The sequence below is a fragment of the Bicyclus anynana genome, chromosome Z, assembly GCF_947172395.1.
Source record: "Bicyclus anynana chromosome Z, ilBicAnyn1.1, whole genome shotgun sequence".
In the NCBI taxonomy this organism is placed as follows: Eukaryota; Metazoa; Arthropoda; class Insecta; order Lepidoptera; family Nymphalidae; genus Bicyclus; species Bicyclus anynana.
The window spans coordinates 11,641,147-11,661,885 of NC_069110.1; the positions used below are offsets into that span (position 1 = coordinate 11,641,147).

The 20,739-nt window shown below is 37.7% G+C and overlaps 1 protein-coding gene across 1 annotated transcript in view; it reads left to right on the top strand.

Moving 5' to 3' along the window:
• The first annotated feature begins 6,360 nt into the window (after nucleotides 1-6,360).
• LOC112045866 (protein apterous) overlaps nucleotides 6,361-20,739 on the top strand; it is an 89,414-nt gene continuing 75,035 nt past the window's right edge. The window contains exons 1-2 of the mRNA XM_024082231.2: nucleotides 6,361-6,574; nucleotides 18,413-18,735. Coding sequence (XP_023937999.1) covers nucleotides 6,539-6,574; nucleotides 18,413-18,735 — 359 coding nt within the window. The 5' untranslated portion in view covers nucleotides 6,361-6,538. The remainder of the gene's footprint in view (nucleotides 6,575-18,412; nucleotides 18,736-20,739) is intronic.

A 20,739-nucleotide genomic window follows, 5' to 3' on the forward strand; every position in this document is an offset into this window, starting at 1 on the left:
AGTTCAGCCAGTTAACTCAACATTGAAGGAAGTGATGTACCTATAAATAAGAACGGTCCAACAATTCTCTTGGCCTGGCATGGCAACACTGAATCATGAACAGAATGCGGTTCTCATACTTATTATTATGCACAGTCAATTCCTCATAGTGCCTGGTCTGTCCGTCTATTAAAACTCACTACATAGTCTGTCAATAGGAAGGCAAGGCTGTCGGCGTGGACTGCTGCGGCAATACATATTATGAAAACAATTATTATATGATTGGCCGAAATCGTTGGGTTATTTATAACCCCGCTGTGAAGTTCGAATATGACGCTAGTCAGGTAAGATATAGTAGGTCAAATATATCTTCATTATCAGCCTATATTAACGACCCACAACAGTGCTAGGCTTATAGGAGAGGGGATGTGGAATTCGAACCATACACCTCCTGATTCGAAACCAAATAGGCTAACCACCGGTTGAACGAGATCGTAGTTAGGTACATGAAAATGTTTTTGGTGGGATAACATATTTTCTGAATATGTTTGTAAATGGAATGGAAATTTAAATGTATGTAAATCTGGAATGGCGACCCCGCACTAAAAAGTGCATCAGTATTGGTCGACCTCCCCCACCAGGTGGACTGATGAAGGATTAAATTCAATCTAGCGAGTCGCACGGATGCAAGTGGCTCAGGAACGTGATGTTTGGAAGTCCCTAAAAAAGGCCCATGTCCAGTAGTGAACGTCTATCGGCTGATATGATGATGATGATTGTAAAGTATTAACTGGTGATTTTGTGATCAGGTAAGTGCAGAATGGGCTGGTTGGCTTCACCATAGAACCGACAGAAAACCTAATGAAGACTGTGCCAAGATCACTTTTATGTGTTGCCCTTATGTCCACTGCTGGCTTCTACCGCACATGGAAAACACTTCGGGGTCCGATCAAGCCTACTATCCCTATAGCACTACCAAAGCGTATCTACAAGTATGGAATGGTAAAAATTAACTTCCTTCTAGATTCTTGTACCTGCATTTGTTACGGCACTCAGACTTCATTTATTATAATATTTCAGAGACCCGTGATAGCCCAGTGCCCAGTGGATATGACTATTGCCTTCGATTCGGACGGCGTAAATTTAAATCCTGTTCGGGGCATGCACCTCTAAGTTCATTATAAGAAATAAAATATCACGTGTCTCATACGGTGAACGAAAATTATCGTGTAAACCTACCTACCTACCTACCTGAGAATTTTCTTAATTTTCTACGTGTGTGAAGTCTGCTAATCAGCATTGATCCAGCGTGGTGGACTATTAGATCTCTGCAGCAGCTTAGGGATGGTTAATGATGATGATTTATACAGAAATCAAGACACGCAGCAGCGTCATCCATTCGTCATCATTATCTGCCTATTTTAATGGCCCACTCGGCTAGATTACCCTCCTCATAGGAGAGAAACGGACGTCAGCCAATACGAGATTTTCTCAAACAACTTAAGAACAACAAGGGACCAGGTGATAACGGAATCACAGCAGAACTCCTGAAAGCTGGTGGAAGACTGATACTTAAAGTCCTTCAGCGATTGTTTAATTCCGCCATTCAGAAGGCACAGCATCCGAGACATGGCACAAGAGCGTGGTGGTTCTGTTCTTCAAAAAATAGTGATAATAGGTACATTGCTTTTTTATTTTTCAAATTACATTACATTTAATTCTTCAAATTACAGACCCATCACGTTATTGAGTCATCTCTACATGTTATTCTCGAGTATCATCGCGGATCGTCTCGACCTAAGGTTTGATGACTTCCAGCCTCCCGAACAAGCGGTAATTGAGATACAAAGTCCCGTTATGTAGGTCCAATTTCGAGAAATAAGAGAACCGCCGAATCCTGCTCTGCTAGGCCGTGTCCGCGACATCTTTGCGTCCAAATTTCTTAGTGCTTCAAGACGAAAGTCTTCAAACAGTGCGTGTTGCCAGTGATGACCTACGGATCCCAGACTTGGTCTTGTTCGCTAACTATGAGCCTTATTAGAAGGCTCAAAGTCACTCAGCGGGCGATGGAGCGAGTTATGCTTGGGGTTTTCCTGCATGATCGAATAAGAAATGAGGAGAACCGCAGACGAACCAAAGTCATTGACATAGCTCAGCGAGTCGCAAAGCTGCAGAATACATAGTTCAAAGAGCCGATGGACGTTTGGGTCCCAAGTTGCTGGAATGGTGATCCACACCGGAAAGCGCAGTGTCGACATACATGTACATACATACTCATGTTTTTTAGTAGTAAAGTACAGTTTAGCAGTAAAGTAAAAAAAAGTACAGCTATATAGTAGTAAATAGTCTCTGCGCTAAACCGCGGACTGACGGACGGACGGACAGATAGACAAATATGGCGAAACTATAACGGTTTCCTGTGGACTATGGAACCCAAAAAATGGAAAATGGCGTGACCTGACACGAGCTTGGCCGGTTTTTATTTATATGTTCTCCAAGTCGATAGTATTCTATTTTACCAGTATCTAATGGTTACTAATAACGCCTTTCTAAATTATAATAGCAAAAACGTATGTTTCACCGCTTGGATACCAGTTCATTAATTACTTGCTGACTACTGGCGGTTTATCACGCTTAGTTCCCGCTCCTGTGGGAATAAGGGGATACGATATAGGCTACGACACTCACAGATGGTGGATTTCTATTGGTATCAGAATTTTCGAAATCGGGTTAGTAGATCTAGAGATTACCCCTTAGCTAAAATCTTACAAACTTTCATCATTAACAATCCGAATTCGGCTCACTTTTCAGCAGAATTAGGCCAAATAGCCATCACGCTGGCCCAATGCGGATTAGCAGACTTCACACACATAGAGAATTAAGAAAATTCTCAGATATACAGGTTTCCTCATGTTGCTTTTCCTTCACCGTTTGAGACACGTGATATTTAATTTCAAAATGCACATAATAAGTTCGAGGTGCATGCCCCGAACCGGATTTGAATCTACGCTCTCCGGAATCATAGGCAGAAGTCAAATCCACTGGGCTATCAAGACTATATTTATTATAAACTTTACATCTTTATAATATTAGCACCTCTAAATTTTACAATATTTAATAATCGATATAAAAATTTAATAAAAGGTTTTCATTACAAAGAGCACATTTAATTTCAGGTAAAAGCTCCTGCGAAGGTCGCGGATCTGAAGAGACGACTGCGGCGTCTAAAAATAAATGTGGTTAATCCATAATAAAATCTTTTGAATTTTTATTAGAGTTTATTTTTATATTTAGTAGATAATAAAGATGAAACAACAACGTTATCATAAAACTAAAATATTGAATATAGCAGTAAGCACATATTACTTACTGGAATAGTGAATATTTAAAAATCTTTATTTTTCTGTATTCTGCGACTAACCGACGAAAACAAAAGACAACGCCACCGCCGCCAAATCGACAAAAAACGTAATTATACTTTCGTTTCACCGAAACAATACTTTCTTCAGATGTTGACTCTAGAATGTTCTTTAATTGTAACGTCTCTTTTGTGTAGGTAGCGGATAAAAGAAAATCATCATCATCATCAACAGCCAATTTACGTCCACTGCTGGACATAGTTGCATGGAAAGACATAGTTGCTTCCAAAGAAAACGGTCTCCAGCCGCTAGCATCCAGAGGCTACCTGCAACCCGCTTGATGTTCTCGTTCCACCTAGTGGGGAGACGACCAATAGAAAAATAAATTAAATAATTAATAATAGCAATGATAAAAGCTTACTATGGTCATATTTGAGTTACACTGAATTATTAACAGAAATAACTACTAAATGTTTGAATGTTGAAGTAGCTGGAGAGCAGAAATTATCGCCTAGAGGGCGGTGGGAGGATTATGCACGGATTAGCTCCCTGGTACTTTCATAGGCGTCGGCAACAAAATGCATTTGCATCCCCTAATTCATTAACACTTTGTTGTTGTTTGTTTTTAATTTTTATATACAAGCGGATGTCCGTGACTTCATCCGCGTGAAAATCGATGTGAACATTCAACCCGTACCCCTTATATTTATATTTTCACGTGTTTTATATACAATAAAATATAGTTCACTAATTTTATTGTAATTGGTATTTGAGGCAATTATGGTTTTTGAAATATCCTCATACAATACCTCTACCACCTCATCGGGATGTATCGAGGTCGGTGCGTAAACCGTTCCGAATACCGTTCAGTATTACTAAACGGTATTCGGAAGACAAGGAACGCTACCCTGCTCGACACACTCTCGACTTTTCAAACATTGTTCACGAGGGACTTGTGGACAATAAATCCTATATTAACCTGGGACTGTTGGTCACCCTGACGGTAGTAGAACATTCGAGGATTATCAAGCCCTCCCCTTCTCTTCGGACTTCAGACAATCCTATAACGTTCTAGTGACCATTTCGTCGATCGGTCCTGCGTGCGTCGTATGTTGCTAGGTCTAATCGTCGGGGTTGGCAGCGAAATATCTGCTGAAGATTCTTAACACCTCTCGCCCCGCCGTATCCGTCACCGTTGCCAGAGCCGGGAATAGTGGAGCTGCCGGGGACTAGGGGTTGTGTTTTGTATGTTGTATGTTCTATGGTCCATATAAAAAGATTTGCCCGTAACTAACCACACTGGGCATGGTGGGTTGGTCAGCTCAGAGCTAGTTTTGTTGCGCTGGTGTTACCTTCCTGTGACAGTAAACAATCTAGCCATTGGGGATGGATATACCGCCATTCGTCGGTCGCCAGAGCCTTGTCAGTCTATCTGTAGAGTGCACCACGAGCAGGTCGGTCATGATCTTTCAGTAAAATTAACCTTAGGCACTAGAGTGCTTTTTTAAATTTGAAGCCTAGAATTAGTGTAAACTAATAAAAGAAAGCTAACGTAAGTTAGAATACTTATTTCACATACCCAATACAGTAATTTGGTGCTCTTAAAAAGCATTTGTGGAAATCTTTCAGCCTTCATAAAATGGTACGACCTCTGCGACGCAGTGGTATGCGCAGTGGATTTACAAGACGGAGGTTTAGGGTTCGATCCCCTGTTGGGCCTATTAAAGTTTTCTTAATTAGTCCAGGTCTGGCTGGTGAGCTTCGGCCGTGGCTAGTTATCACCCTAACGGCAAAAGACGAACCGCCGACCGTGATAGCCCAGAGGATATGACCTCTGCCTCCAATTCCGGAGGGTGTAGGTTCGAACCCGGTCAGAGGCAAGCAGTTGAGTTATGTGCATTTTTATTATTGTACATTATTCAGGTATGGAATTTCATGCAGGTTTCACCAATAAATAGAATGATTTTGAATTTTTTTTTCCTAGGGATTTGAAAATAATTTGTTTCGGTTTTGTGTACATTGATAGAAATATAACACTGATTTACAATTGAAAAATACTCGAAATGACTTAAACTAATTTTAACTTAGTTATATAACCTAGCTGACTCTTATTACAACGACCTACAAGTCATTTAGATACCTATTGGTTTACAGTTCGTGCGCTACAACATGGTGCGGGTGACAGTTAGTTTCACTCTTGAAAGTTTGTCGCGATTCACGATAATAGTACGTATTGTGTACGTCATAAGGCAACTGTCACCCGCACTATGCTACAGCGCACATAGTATAAGTGTTTGCAGTACTTGACATTTTCCGAATTTAATGATTTTACCCCACATTGAACTCGATAATGCTAATACAGATACAAGTAGGTAGATATATTTACTTATTCGGCACAAGTCATAAATGTGTTAAAAGTGAAAAAAATGTCTAAAAATGTGTGAAAATATTCCCGAAATTTTTTGTTATAGATACCTAATTATCGAAGTAGTAGAAGGAAGTATCGGAAAAGTCAAGCAGTCTGGGAGCTTTACCAACATCTTTGGTGGATTACTTATTCCGCTTTAGGTCTACAAAAAAAGGAGGTACCTACCTACCTACCTACGGGATGTCAATCTTCAATTTCAATCAAGAAACGTACATTATTCTATTTCCTCGTGGACGAATTCGCGGGTATGCCCTAGTTATCTAGTCTTTGACATGTTATTGATTTATATCAAAACATATCAAAGGCTAGATTTTAGTAATAACTTTTTTTGTACATATTCGTACGCTCGATTTAACATCCACTTGGAAAACAATCTGTTAAAAGTGAAAAGCCTATTAGGAGATCACAAAGTGCGAACATTCGATCGGGTGAACTAAAACTATTTCGAGAGAGGGCCACTTGAGCGCAATTCGTTACTTCGTAAAAAAAGTTGCGTCAAAAATTCAATAACAACTTTTGTGAAATAAAAAAAAACTGTCGGCCCGTGTCCTCAAGTTCTCAATCTCATCGAGCAGCGGGCGGGGCCAGGGGCGGAGCTAGGCCTCCTCCCGGCCGAAGTCAGGGCCCGGGGTGCAAGCGCATCCGCAGTCGCGAGTCGGACGCGACGCGCCGCGCACGTTGTCATGCCCCGCGGGCCGTGTGTGAGTGCCACAGTGTAGTGGGGCAGAGGCCCATACGTTCGAAAATAGAAAACGGAAAAATTGACCCCCAGATGGGAGTGTACGAAGAGAGGGGGGCGATGCACTGGGTAAGACTTCGTGTTTATTCAACTTTTCACAACTTTTGCCGGACTTTTTTAAGCTCTTAAAGGACCAAAACTAACTTTTCATCGTGCGGAGAACTTTTTTTTTCAGTGGTTTTATTTTGTGGCCACTTCACGTTTTTCATTGGCGAGCTCACCACATTTGGCACTGACATTACTTTTTGTTTTTAAGATCCACACATATTCAAAATCACTGTGTTCTAAACGAGTACGTGTAAATATTTTAATATCATACTAGCTGTGCCCGTTGTTTAGAGTCCCGTAGGAATATTGGGATATAAAATAACTTATATGCTGTACATTTGGACAAAATTTCATCCAGATTTGTTCAGCCAGTTCGAATTGAATAGGCAACAAACATTTGGTTTGTTGTTTTATATTGGTAATTGCCCAAATTGTACCTAATAATGTTTTAACTTATTACTTTTTCCGTGTGCAATTTGTTTACTACATTTTAATACATAATCAGAACACTTAAACTTAAATAATTTAATTAAAAATTTAACTTATCTAAGGTAGATTTTCAAACTATTTGTAAAGTGCTATTGAAATTTTATAGGTATTCTAGAAATTTTATGGTAACCATTGACGTATAAATAAACATTAAAAACTCTAATGCCTAAATATACCTATGTCATAACTACCTATGTAGTCCACCATATAACATCGCAACATTTTTCGAGTCTCTCTTCCAATAAGGGAAAATTAAATCCTCTTGTTGAAGCAAAATTCCATCCTATTCAGGCTTCGTGTAATTAACTGACGGCAAAATTGATTACAATAAGATCTACTTACGTTATTTATGAAATATGATGCTCTTTAGCAGTAAGCCGTCGGGTATGCTTTTCTAGTGAGATACCACCTACCTACGAGTATCTGTTAGGTAGTTAACTATATATTTGTATATATTAAAGGTTATTAAAAGTATGTATGTGTGTGTACGTTTAGTATTCTGAGTCTTGAAAGCCCAGTAGATATGACCTCTGCCTTCGATTCGGAGGGCGTAGGTTCGTATCCGATCCGGGGCATGCACCTCCAATTTTTAGCCGACTTCCAAAAAGGAGGAGATTCTATATTCGGCTGTATGCATGTTTTTAAGTTATGTGCGCTATAAGAAATTAAATAGCACGTGTCTCAAACGGTGAAGCAAAAACATCTTGAGGAAACCTGCATATACATATACTATATGAGAATTTTCTTAATTCTCTATGCGTGTGAAGTCAGCCAATCCGTGTTGGGTTAGCGTGGTGGACTATTAGTATAACTTCTTCTGAGAGGAGACTCGTACTTAACAGCGAACCAATTATGGGTTGTTAATGGTAATGATAAAATGTATTATTTGATATGAATCCTACTCATTTAATATTTAAGCTGTCACCCAAGTAGTAAATTCTGTAGGTACACTGAAGATATTTTAGTTTAAAAAAAGGTTTACTTTTCTTTGCAAACTGTCCGTAGATAAATTATTATTGTTGTTAAATATTTACCGTCGGAAATAATTTCGATGTTGTTGTAAAAATTAAATAATTTCGAGTTCTATAGACGTTTAATTGCAATAAAAATTTACCGAGTATTCCTGGATTTAGGAACATTGCAACGGACAAGTAAAAATCGTTTGCAATTCCCCAATGCAGTAATTAAACATGGTTGTAATGGTATTATGAAAAAAAGTCTAAATTTTTGGACATAAAATAGGTATATTGTGGATAACCCAGGATTTCACGGCTAAAGTTGTTTTTGATAAAAAATTATTTAGTTGATATGTATTTCGATTCTCTATTTAATATTCAAGCTATAGCTTAGGTAAGTTAGGACAGTAGATATCTCTATACTATATATATCTATATACTATATACATCTACATACCTAGTACGTATGAAGTTATTTCAAAAAAAGATATTGGTAAAAATGGGTATGTGTATGTAATGTACTATGAAAAAATTACTAAAAATAATGTCATTCAATATTTTTCAAAATTCTACCTATCCCTAAAGGTTTAAAAAGGGGTTGAAGGGTTTTATATATAAATCTTTAAAAAAAGTTTCAAGTTATATTTAAGTAAAATGTTAAGTGAACTATGTGGAGGCATGACATATAAATATAAATAGAATGGAATGAAATAGGGGTAGAAAGTTTACATTTATTTCCACGCAGACTTAGTCGCGGGTGTCTACTAGTTTTAAATAAATGTAACCCTTTGCGATTGATATTATTTATTCATTTTGATATGTTAGCATTTTATTTAAATTCAAATATGTAGGTAGGTAAATAGGTGAATATTTATTACTCAAAGTACACTTTTTTACAATAATATTACTCGCTGACAATAAAATCGGCAGGTTTACTTAAATTCTTGCAAGTTATTGATATGGTACGAATATACATATGTTTACTGTAGCCACATACTATGAAATATATACTTCTATTTATCAGTGGATAGCGTTGAAATCTTTTAAACGTTAAAATCATTAACTCTATTCGTGCCTACATGTAGGTACTTACTACCATAAATAGGTACATAGGCATCATCATTATAGATATACCTACTATGGGTACCTACTATAAAATTCGTGAAAACTATTACCAAGTCAGTATATATATTTATATACTATGGTAGGTATGTATCTACCTATCGGCATAGTATCACTATCATCTATTTACTAGCGGAAGACTTAAAGTAATACTTCCATAGTGCTAATCTACGGAAAAGGAACGCGTATTCATGCCCATGTGGGGAATTTCGGTAGGACATAATTTCTTGGACTTCTAGTTTAGAACTCTTTCTAGTTGTAGTCCAAGAAATTTGTGTTATAAAGGCTCTTAAAATCATCTGCAATTCAGAGGTTGTGTTGAGAAGAGGTAACCTGAAAACGCTCCGTAAGGCTAAGGGAGATACCTCATCAGTGTGTTGCGTTACGTTGTCGCAACGGATCAACGCAGTATGTCACATGAGCACGTCGTTGCAGTGCAAGAGGACGAAAAACACACCCAGCCAGTCTTAACAATGGATCGAAACAAGTGAAATACTGTCCGTCGAAGCAACGGAGATCCGTTGAAACGTCGCAACACTTTAATGTGGCATGTCATTTAAATTTTACGGGAATTGACGTAGCGTCGACGCTGCAATGTTGTGACGTAATGCAATGCGCTAATGGGGCATCGCTCTTATACAGCTTTGCATTCTTTGAGTTATCGACTGGAAATATTTAGTCCTGAAAATCTGCTTCTGGCTCGCAGATACAAAACATATGAATATACTCTTTCAGTAGGTAGGTACCTACTAGCCCCTTTAGTTTGAGCTGTGCATTGATATTATGTTAGTCTATCATTTAATTAATAAATGTGATTTTGACGGCCTCCGTGAGGCAGTGGTACGCGCGGTGGATTTACAAGTCGGAGGTCCTGGGTTCGATCCCCGGGCTGATTGATGTTTCTAAATTAGTCTAGGTCTGGCTGGTGGGGGCTTTCGCTGTGACTAGCTGTGACCATTCTACTGGTAAAGACGTACCGCCAAGCGATTTAGCATTCCGGTACGATATCGTGCAGAAACCGAATGGGGTGTGGATTTTTATCCTCCTCATAACAAGTTAGCCCGCTTCCATCTTAGATTGTATCAATACTTAAGTAGGTACCATTAGGTGATATCGATTGGTATCTTTCTCCCAAACAGCAACAAGTAAAAGTTATTATTTTTCAAGCTTATATTAATTATCCTGTATCCGAGTCGCGACGCCTTTTGACCTTTTACACGTGTAAAAAAACATAGTTTATTTAACACTATAGGATGGCCGTCCTACGCTTTCCTGTGTAATTTCATTAATTATAATTGTCTCTTATTTCTTCTTAGAAGGTCTCGGAAATTATTTTATTTATTTGAGACGCAACTTTATTAGATTTATTTTGTATATTCTTTTTCTTTACAAGAAAGCCGTTGACTACAATCTCACCTGATGGTAAGTGATGATACAATCTAAGATAAAAGCGGGCTAATTTGTTAGGAGGAGGATGAAAATCCACACTCCTTTCGGTTTCTAAATTCGCTAGGCAGACTTCACACACCTAGATAATTAAAAAAATTCTCAGGCATGCAAGTTTCCTCACTATGTTTCTCCTACACCGTTTGCGGCTATTTCTTAAAATGCACATAACTGAAAAGTTGAAGGTGCATGCCCCGGGCCGGATTCGAACCTACGCCCTCCGAATCGAAGGCAGAGGTCATACTCTATACTATATGTAGTATATCTTCAGTAAAAGGTTTAATACTTTTGTAATTACATCCAGGACAAACATAGGTAGATTATCATAAGCCGAGGGAGATTGAATTAATATAAAGAAAATTTTCCCTAAGCTTAACGTTAAGCTTAGGGAAATGTTTCTTTATATTCAATATAAAAAGAAAATGTATTTATCAAAGTTTAATTACTTTTATGCCAATAAGTAGGTATTATCGGTTTAGTATCCGCCTATACATTTGAGTGTTTTGAAATATATTTCCTTTTATAACGATATTTCGTAGGTAGATTATTATATGAAGGGTTACTTAACAAAAGCTTTGTCACTTTTCTTCGCGAACTCGGCGTAGATAATTTTTTATTGTTAAAAATATTTACCGTCGGAAATAATTTCGATGATGTTTTGCAAAAATTAAATAGTTTTACGTTTTAAAGCAGTTTGATTGCAATGAAATTCTACCGAGTATTCCTGAATGTCAAGTTCTTTACAAGTTAGCCCTTGACTACAATCTCACCTGATGGTTAGTGATGATGCAATCTAAGATGGAAGCGGGCTAACTTGTTAGGAGGAGGATAAAAATCCACACTCCTATCTTTGCAACGGACAACTACAAATCGTTTGCAATTACCCGATGCAATAGTTAAATATGGCTGATATGATATTATGAAAAAAAAAACAAATAATAGGTGTATTGTGATAGCACAGGATTTGGGCTTACACGGCTATAGTTGTTTTTGATAATAACTGACATTTAAAATAATTATTGCTGACACTTCAGTTACACAAACATTATATAAATATATACTGCAATTTTTTTTTGTCGCTACACTCTTGAAAGAGTGGTCGTGGTTCGACATTTAGTTGTGGTAGCAAGCCGCACTATCCGTCGCCATTCCTCCCGTAACACTATAGCAATAAACATAGCGAATAACATGTTTATATACTATATACAAAGCCGTGATAGCCCAGTGCATATGACCTCTGCCTCCGATTCCGGAGGGCGTGGGTTCGGGGCATGCACCTCCAACTTTTCAGTTGTGTGCATTTTAAGAAATTTATTATCACGTGTCTCAAACGGTGAAGGAAAACATCGTGAGGAAACCTGCATACTAGAGAATTTTCTTACTGCTTTGCGAGTGTGAAGTCTGCCAATCCGCATTGGGTCAGCGTAGTGGACTATTTGCCTAACTCCCCCCTCTTATTCTCAGAAGTGAGCCGAATATGGGTTGATAACACAAAGCCTATCTAATGACATAGGTACATATACGGCTTGGTCAAGCACTCTTGAGTTCAGAGTGCGTAAGCGGATTGGCAAACTTTTGAGTTTGATGCCGATAACAATATCCAATATCTGTGCTATAATAGGTACTTAATAAAATAACATCATTATAAATAAGCGGTCTCAACTACTTTGTTTACTGTAAAGTCCTAAACTTATGCTGATATAAATTACGGGTATGTTGAGCTGAGTGCCTTCCGAACCGGTGGTAGTGTCTCTACAAATAGTCAAACTTGACGTTTTAAAAGTGCTTAGGAACTAAGCGTAAAATATATAAACTAATTATTAATTTTGATTTTGTCTTTTCTAATTTTCCGACGGGAACGGAATTACTCAAGTTAAAACGCGATGCACAGCTGGCAGAATGTAAATTATGTTTTTAAATACTGCTACAAAACTATGAAATTAGCATTAAAATGTATTAAATATTTTATGGAGGCCTGCAGAATCATATTATAGTTATAGGCAAAAACGTCTCCATCTTTAGATTTACGATAGTAGCTACTAAAAGTTTTCGCATACTCCTCCTCCTACTCGGCTAACGGTATCTAATAAATTATATCATTGCAAGAAAAATAGTGTTCTATTACTCTTTTGTGTATATACATCGATAGGTTACAAATACAAAAGTTTCTAGTGTGATGGAGAAATGGCGGTGTGATCTTAGACTACGAAGACGATGGTATAGATAAACACACGTTAAAATTAGTTTTCGTGAAAATGTTATTATCAAAAATGTTATTTATTGCGTGTACAAAGATAAAGTGCCGCATATTTATTTTAGCGAGTAGGTATTACTTCTTTGTTTGAATATTCAAATTTTTTCATATTTTAGCGTCACGAGCGAGCTTCGCACCGGCGGGTGTAATATAGACGTATGCAAATGACTGTTTTGATACATCTCGTTGTAAAATTGTCATTAAGTTTTTAGCAAGTAGCGTCAATAAAATTTAATATCATACGTATGTGTAATAAAATTTGAAAAACCTTAAGACACAAGAATTCAATTTAGTCCTTAGTTTTTTATCGCGAGTAGGTACTTACATAATTAACCTTTTGCCGACGGCTTCGTTGACTCGACCGTATCCCGTACAAATGCTAGCTAACGTTATTTATTTATGTTTTATTTATTATACACATAAATAAATCACAGACGACACGTTTAACTTCTTAATTACTGACATTAGTCTTATTTATGGACGTTTGTAATATTAATAATAATAAATAAATAATTTCGACAAATTCAAATGAATGCAAAAGGAAGAAATTATATTGTTCAATAACGCCATAACTTTGATAAAGTCCGGTTTAGTGAGAGTTTACGTAGTATTTTTATTTATTTCGATATTAAAAGTGATATTTCTGAAAGATGAAATCGGTCCTGACTTGCGGAGAGGACTAATATATCTACCTAATACAATCCGATTCGAATGAATTCGAGCTGTAGAAATTATTTTATTTAAAATCAAATGATACTGAAAATCACGTTTTATTCAGTAAAAACAATGTATTTTACAGTTTTAATCTGGTTGTCTGAATGTTAATAGTTCAATCACGGTCTTTTTTACGGGAATTTATTTTGAAGCCTTTTAGAAGAACAACAAGAGAGGAAAAATATCTCAGATTTAATGTTTAACAATTATCGCACTTGCAATGTTTGAAAAAGAAGTTAATTTATGTATTACAAATTGCAAAATCGCGATATGTTTTTTTATTGGTCACTTACTTATTTATCCACCATAAAGTAAATAGTGAAGATTATCATTTCGTGATTTTTATATTTAATACGTTTTACTTTGATAAACCAGATTACCTACTCATTTTCGTATAATCCAACATTAGTTAGTTACACCCGTTTCCAAAATCTCTTCTGGAGAAAAAAGGAATAATAAAATTAAACAAAATTTTATTATTTAATAAATACTACTTATATATTGTGATCTCTCATATATTTATATACATGTTTTTAATACTATAATGGTATAGTGCTTGTTATAAAATACAAAATACATATAACTAAAATATATGTGTTATTTTTTTATACATACTTGTATATTTAGATTGTACACCAGTCTAACACGTAAAAAATACATTTATTGCCTGTTAGACTAGTGCCTACCTACTTAGTACTGGTAAAACATACCATAATTATCATTTACGTGTACATACTAAGAATTTTACAATCAGCACATTATTTATTCTACCTACCTACCTACACATAAATTGGATACAGAGTACAAATTAAGATATTTCAAATTAGTATTATACATATTAAATATACATTTTACATGAATATATATTATTAAATATATATTCTTGCTATGTTTCGTGCATATCTTGCTGGCAGTTTCTTAAGGAATTCGAATTCAGAAATATAATATATGTATATAATATATTTGGGCAATACACACGTCACTACATAGTTCCAAGCTAAGAGTAGCTTGTGTTATGGGTACTAAAACAGTTGATGAATATTCATGTATAATATACATTAATATCGACAGTAATAATTAGTATATGTACAACTACACAGACACTGGAAAACACCATAGCACAAGCTACGCTTACCTTGGACCTAGATAGTGCATCCAGATGCATAAGATAGTGCATCCTTCTGCAACCAGATATAGAAGGATGAACATTGCATTTGACAGTAGTGACCCAGCCTTCTGCATCCAGATGTAGAAGGATGAACATTGCATTTGATATTAATAAACGCAGCTTTTTGCAGAAGGCTGGATTACTATCCGCTACTTGACTGTCAAATGCAATGTTTCACATTGCAGATTGTGATTGCATGCTAATAAGGTGAAGAAAAATGTATTAAAGTAGGTAGGTCCTTTATGTAAAAGGCGAATGGTTTCCGTCGGCCATAGCGTTATTTATTCAGAAACCCTAAATGTATCGAATGCTCATTCCATTTTAAACAATTTCAGGATCGTTACAATGATTAAAAGGTGTTGGTTTCCCTGATTTATTTATGATCATAATTATCAACCCATATTCGGCTCACTGCTGAGCTCGAGTCTTCTCTCAGTGTGAGAGGGGTTAGGCCAATAGTCCACCACGCTGGCCCAATGCGGATTAGCAGACTTTACACACGCAGAGAATTAGGAAAATTCTCTGGTACGCAGGTTTCCTCATGATATTATTCCTTCACCGTTTTAAGATATTTAATTTTCTTAAATGCACACAATTGGAGGTGCATGCCCCGGACCCGATTCGAACGCACACCCTCCGGAATCGGAGGCAAAAGTCATATCCTGGGCTATCACAGCTCATACTTATATTAGATTAATGTAATAGTGAATAGGTATTATGTCATGTTTACTCGTATCCGTCGTCCGTGCTGCCCATGCCATATTAACAGAAGAACATGCATTATCCAAAATCCCCAAACCTCGGAAAACATTAAAAAGTTCATTTATATTTGGTAAAAGGCAGTAAATTTTTAATTAATATAATATGATGGGTGACGTTGTTGTTGTTGTTGCTGACAAAGAAGGCTGGTACTTTATGGCCTACAAATCCGCCACTGTCTACACGTTTCTCTGAACATACAATTCTTACATTACAAACAAACCGCCCGGCTCAAATGGCGCAGTGCAAGCGACACTAAAGCATCAGGTAACAAAAAAATATGTTGCCTAACTAATAAACATAATACTTTGATATAATATGGCGTCTCCTATCAAACGCCTGTCCTGTACCACATGTTCTGTGGTATACCTAGATCGTGTGTTTTTGGTTTAGTTAGTTGTGGATAAGGAGCTTACGCTAGCGATGAGGTATATATGTTACCAGCAATCTGTACAATTCAGGGATTTTATACAATGCCTAGGGAATGCATATAATACAAAAATCAAGTTTTATATTTGGTTACGCCAGAAAGCTAATTCCGTCGCCCCTTTATTTAGCTTTACCATGATGTCTTTCGTTTCGCTTTACACAAATACTCTAGGCGTAGAACTGATAAGACTGATGCGTGGTGTAAAAACTACTCAAAAGTGTAGATTACGCAATGAACTTAATACACATTGCGTGAGTTCTAGAGCGTAATGAAATGCATTCGCACTGTCTGCTCATCTTCGCGTCACCTCCTTGCCTACTCTCGTCTTTAACATACGTTACCGGCAATAATACATACTCTTAATATTTCATATTTGCCAGAACAAAGTCTTCTATTATATAGCCTAGGCAATTTATAGAAAACCGGATCATACAGATTGCCGGTAACATATATACCTATTCAAATATAATACAGTGTGCTCAGTAACGCCAGCAACAAACGGTCAGGTATAAAGTCAAGTCTGCAGCGCGCTTAGAATTTGACTATAGAAATACGGTTATGAATATAGTTTTGCTCCATATCAACATAGTTCGAAGAGCCGGTAGACGTTGGGGTCCCAAGGTGCTGAAACGTTGACCCCGCACTAGAAAATGCAGTGTATGTCGACTTCTGACTGGGTGAACTTACAACATCAAGCGTGTCGTAGGGACTTGCTGGATGCAGACGGTTAGGATCGTGATGTTTGGAATTCCCTATAAAAGGCAGTGGACGTCCTTCGGCTGATATAAGAATGATGTAGTTTCGATATTTTTTTCACACCCACATCCCTAAGCGCTGCATGGTATACTTGACCGTGTGTAGCTGGCGTAAGAAAATTAGCACCGCTTATTCTCGACACCACGTACCTACGCCTACCGTTATGTGGCAGCATAATGAGCAGTAGATCTACTATTACGCTCTTTTAACAATACAGATGAAATGTTTACTAAGTTTTGGTGGATTTGGTAAGTAATTGAATTAAATTGGGTGTAATTTTCGCGCCGTCAAGCGCGGCGGAGCACAGCAATTCTTAGTCCCATTATTAGTTATTGCTCATTCAATTAAAATTTATGTATCTACTTAATAATTATGTTAATGAAGAGTTTCCATGAGATTCATCCGAAAACTATGAAGGTATTTGTAAACTGGACAAATTTAAAAAAGATATATTTGTTTTGCTCTATTCTTCCTTCATTCAAACAATAGTTTTAGGTAGGTTACACAAGAAGGCTGTTTGTTGTACACAATGTACCTATTTATAGACAATTAAATTTTTTGATTATCGAAATATTATTTATTGGCACATGACTTTGTCTACGTGAAATTCAGTTTCTCATAAATTCCGCAGGAACGTGGGATTTTTCCGGGATTAAAGAAGCCTTCCTTTACTCGTATGTTTGTCAATAACGATAGAATTATGTATAGTTCTAGTATAGTACTTTCTTAAACAGATAAACTGTTTGTCCGGAGTCCGGACTAATCTCTGAAACGGCTGAACCGATTTTGATGGGACTATCACTGATGTTGTTTCAGTTTCAAACATATAGTCTGTTTATCCGGACAGACACATTAAAAAAAGTTCGTTTGTGTTTCAGTACTGTAATATATACTATAAATATTTATTTGAAACATCGTTATATTGAAATCACAGACAAACACTTCAATTTTATTTTATTTATATGTATTGAGTAGCGGACGTCCGCGACCTCGTCCGCCCTTATTCTTCATTAATCTGGCCCTCTCGCAAAATCCGTTCTTGGAGGAACTATAACCTAGTTACTACTAAACTACCCATCCAGCCAAATTTCATCTTTTTATACCATACCATAAGAGCCGTGAGGAAACCTGCATACCAGAGAATTTTCTTAATTCTCTGCGTGTGTTTAGTCTGCCTATCCGCATTGGGCCAGCGTGGTGGACTATTGGCCTAATCCCTCTCATTCTTAGAGGAGACTCGAGCTTAGCAGTGAGCCGAATATGGGTTGATAATGATGATGATGATATCCAGCGGTTTTCGACATTTCGTTATGAATGACCTTTCGCATTTATATATTAAGACTAGCGGACGCCCGCGACTTCGTCCGCGTGAAAGTCAATGTAAACTTTCAACTACCCCTACTCTAGCCCCACCCTACCTTATATCCATACCCTACCCCAACCCTACCCCTACCCTACCCTACCCTACCCTACCCTACCCCTACCCTACCCCTACCCTACCCCTACCCTACCCCTACCCTACCCTACCCTACCCCTACCCTACCCCTACCCTACCCTACCCCTAATTTTCTTTGCTATAAACCTCACGGAGCCCGGGACCTTTCCAACGAATGCAAAACCGTGGAAATCGGTTCGTGTGTTCTGGAGTTATAGCGTCAGGAAGGAAAACCCGACTTATTTTTATATAGTAGAGAAGATCACCACTTCATTAAAAATCCTAAAAACGTTATAATAATACATATCTAATGTCCGTGTGTATTTCCAGCAACAGAGTGAGCGGTACTTATCATCGGCATACGAAACTGGGGCCGAGTTGTCACCAGTGGCGCCTGTAGCTTCACCAGGGTCCCCCCGTGATTGCACGTCGTGTCGGAAGAGGGAGCCCCCAGACGAGCCCCCACCGCCGCCCACCGAAGACGCTTGCGCTGGTTGCGGGGCGCGGATCACGGACAGATACTACCTACTCGCCTTAGAACGACGCTGGCACACACCCTGCTTGAGGTGCTGCGAATGCAAAATGCCCCTAGACTCCGAACAGAGGTGTTACGCTCGGAACAGTAACATATTCTGCAAGAACGACTACTTCAGGTAAGTCCACTTCTAGATAATTTTGATTTTGATGGCCTCCGTGGCGCAGTGGTATTCGCGGTGGATTTACAAGACGGAGGTCTTGGTCTTGTTCTTAATTGGTCCAGGTCTGGCTGGTGGGAGGCATCGCCGTGGCTAGTTACTACCCTACCGACAAAGACGTACCGCCAAGCGATTTAGTGTTCCGGTACGATGTCATGTAGAAACCGAGAGGATTGTGGATTTTCATCCTCCTCCTAACAAGTTAGTCCGCTTCCATCTTAGACTGCATCATCACTTACCATCGAGCGAGCGCATCCACAATTAAAAAATGTATGGGAATGAAGGTCATTCCCATACATTTTTGTTATCGGTAGGTCACGCTCACGTGATCAAGTTATCCATCTGATCTGCCATTCCCTTATTTTATATCCCCTTGACAGCAGCATTATCAATAGGACCAAACCAAGCTAACATTTTACTCAGCAAGGATTTAGTCACTGGCACCAGTTCCAGGCTATCTTCGTAAATTTTATAACGATTGGAAGACAGCATACCTACGTCTGGACGTCAAGCCAACTTTTAACAAAAACTTTTTTTTTTTTTTTTTTTAAAACAGCTATGGATTCGACCGGTCGTAACGCTGTAAATTGTGTGGTAGATACTTGCACAAACCCAGTATTTGCTCATCGGTCAACTAAATATTATTTTATATAAACTATGATTATTATTAATTTGATGCCATCAGTATTTAGTTTAATAACCATAATTTTCATTTAAATATCTTATTTCGTATCGTGCGGCGCCATGTCATCCAAGTTCTATTCCTCGCGGCCAAATGAAGATAAATAATGTAAATTATTTTGAAATGCTAATTAGGCACTATAAAAATATTAGTTAAATATTGGATTGAGGTAGCAGATATCCGGTGTATGGTCGACATATCCGCTATAATTTTTGATATATCAATCAGATTGTTGTGAAATATTCATTTGAATAGTGACGAATTATTTATCACCAGCCCTTGTAACCTAGTGGCACGTCGATTCTCTTTCTATGATCGCAAACGCTTCGAAAACTAGAAAAATGTATGGGAATGACAGATTTTGATCATGTGGCCTGTCGATAGCAAATGCCACGCTACTCTAATGCGGGCTAGCGTGCGTAGGGTGATATTATATTTTTTAATAGTATTGCACACTATCCTCAGACCAATTATAGAAGGACCTGTATCGCACTCATCACACACACACAAACAAAATTGTCTGTCATTTTCTGATACTAAACTAGAAGTTTTTGCCCGTTTTTTTACACAATTCAACTACACAAAAAGGTATTTTTACGGAGCTCTTTAACCGAAGAACACGATGACAACTATGAAACATCGATTCTATAGACATAGATTTTATAATCGCATTAGATCGTTGATCATAAACATTGACAGAAAAGTAACGTTTAGAGAGGCAGGTCCTATACAATAATTGGTCTGAGACACTATCAGATATTAATGAAAAAAAAACAAATGGCTTAAAATGCTCTCCGAGGCACGGGAGTGTACCACCGTGAACTTCTCAGATCGAGATGAGATTTTTTATTGAAAAATTCTAGGATAAAAGAAAACTTAAAAACAGCTCTACCGAGGGCTTGAACTCAAGTCCTCGTGATATTTCATAATAACTGTTACTCTATGACCGTTCATTAAAAAAAATATATTTACCTAGCCGACGCCCCCGTGGTGGTTGTGGTTTCACTAGCATAGTTCCCGTGAGAATACAGAGATGAAACTTAGTGTATGACACTCACAAATAACGTGGCTTTCTAGTGGTAAAAGAATTTCAAAATCAGTTCAGTAGATCCAGAGATTACCCCCACCAACACCACAAACTTTACCTCCTTATAATATTAGTATAGATGTTAAGTCTAGATTCAGGCACCCAGGTAGGTACATGATGTGGGCCGTCACCCATCCGAATCCGAGGTGGTATCTGATGAACGTTTTACTACCCGCCCTGGTCACAATTCACT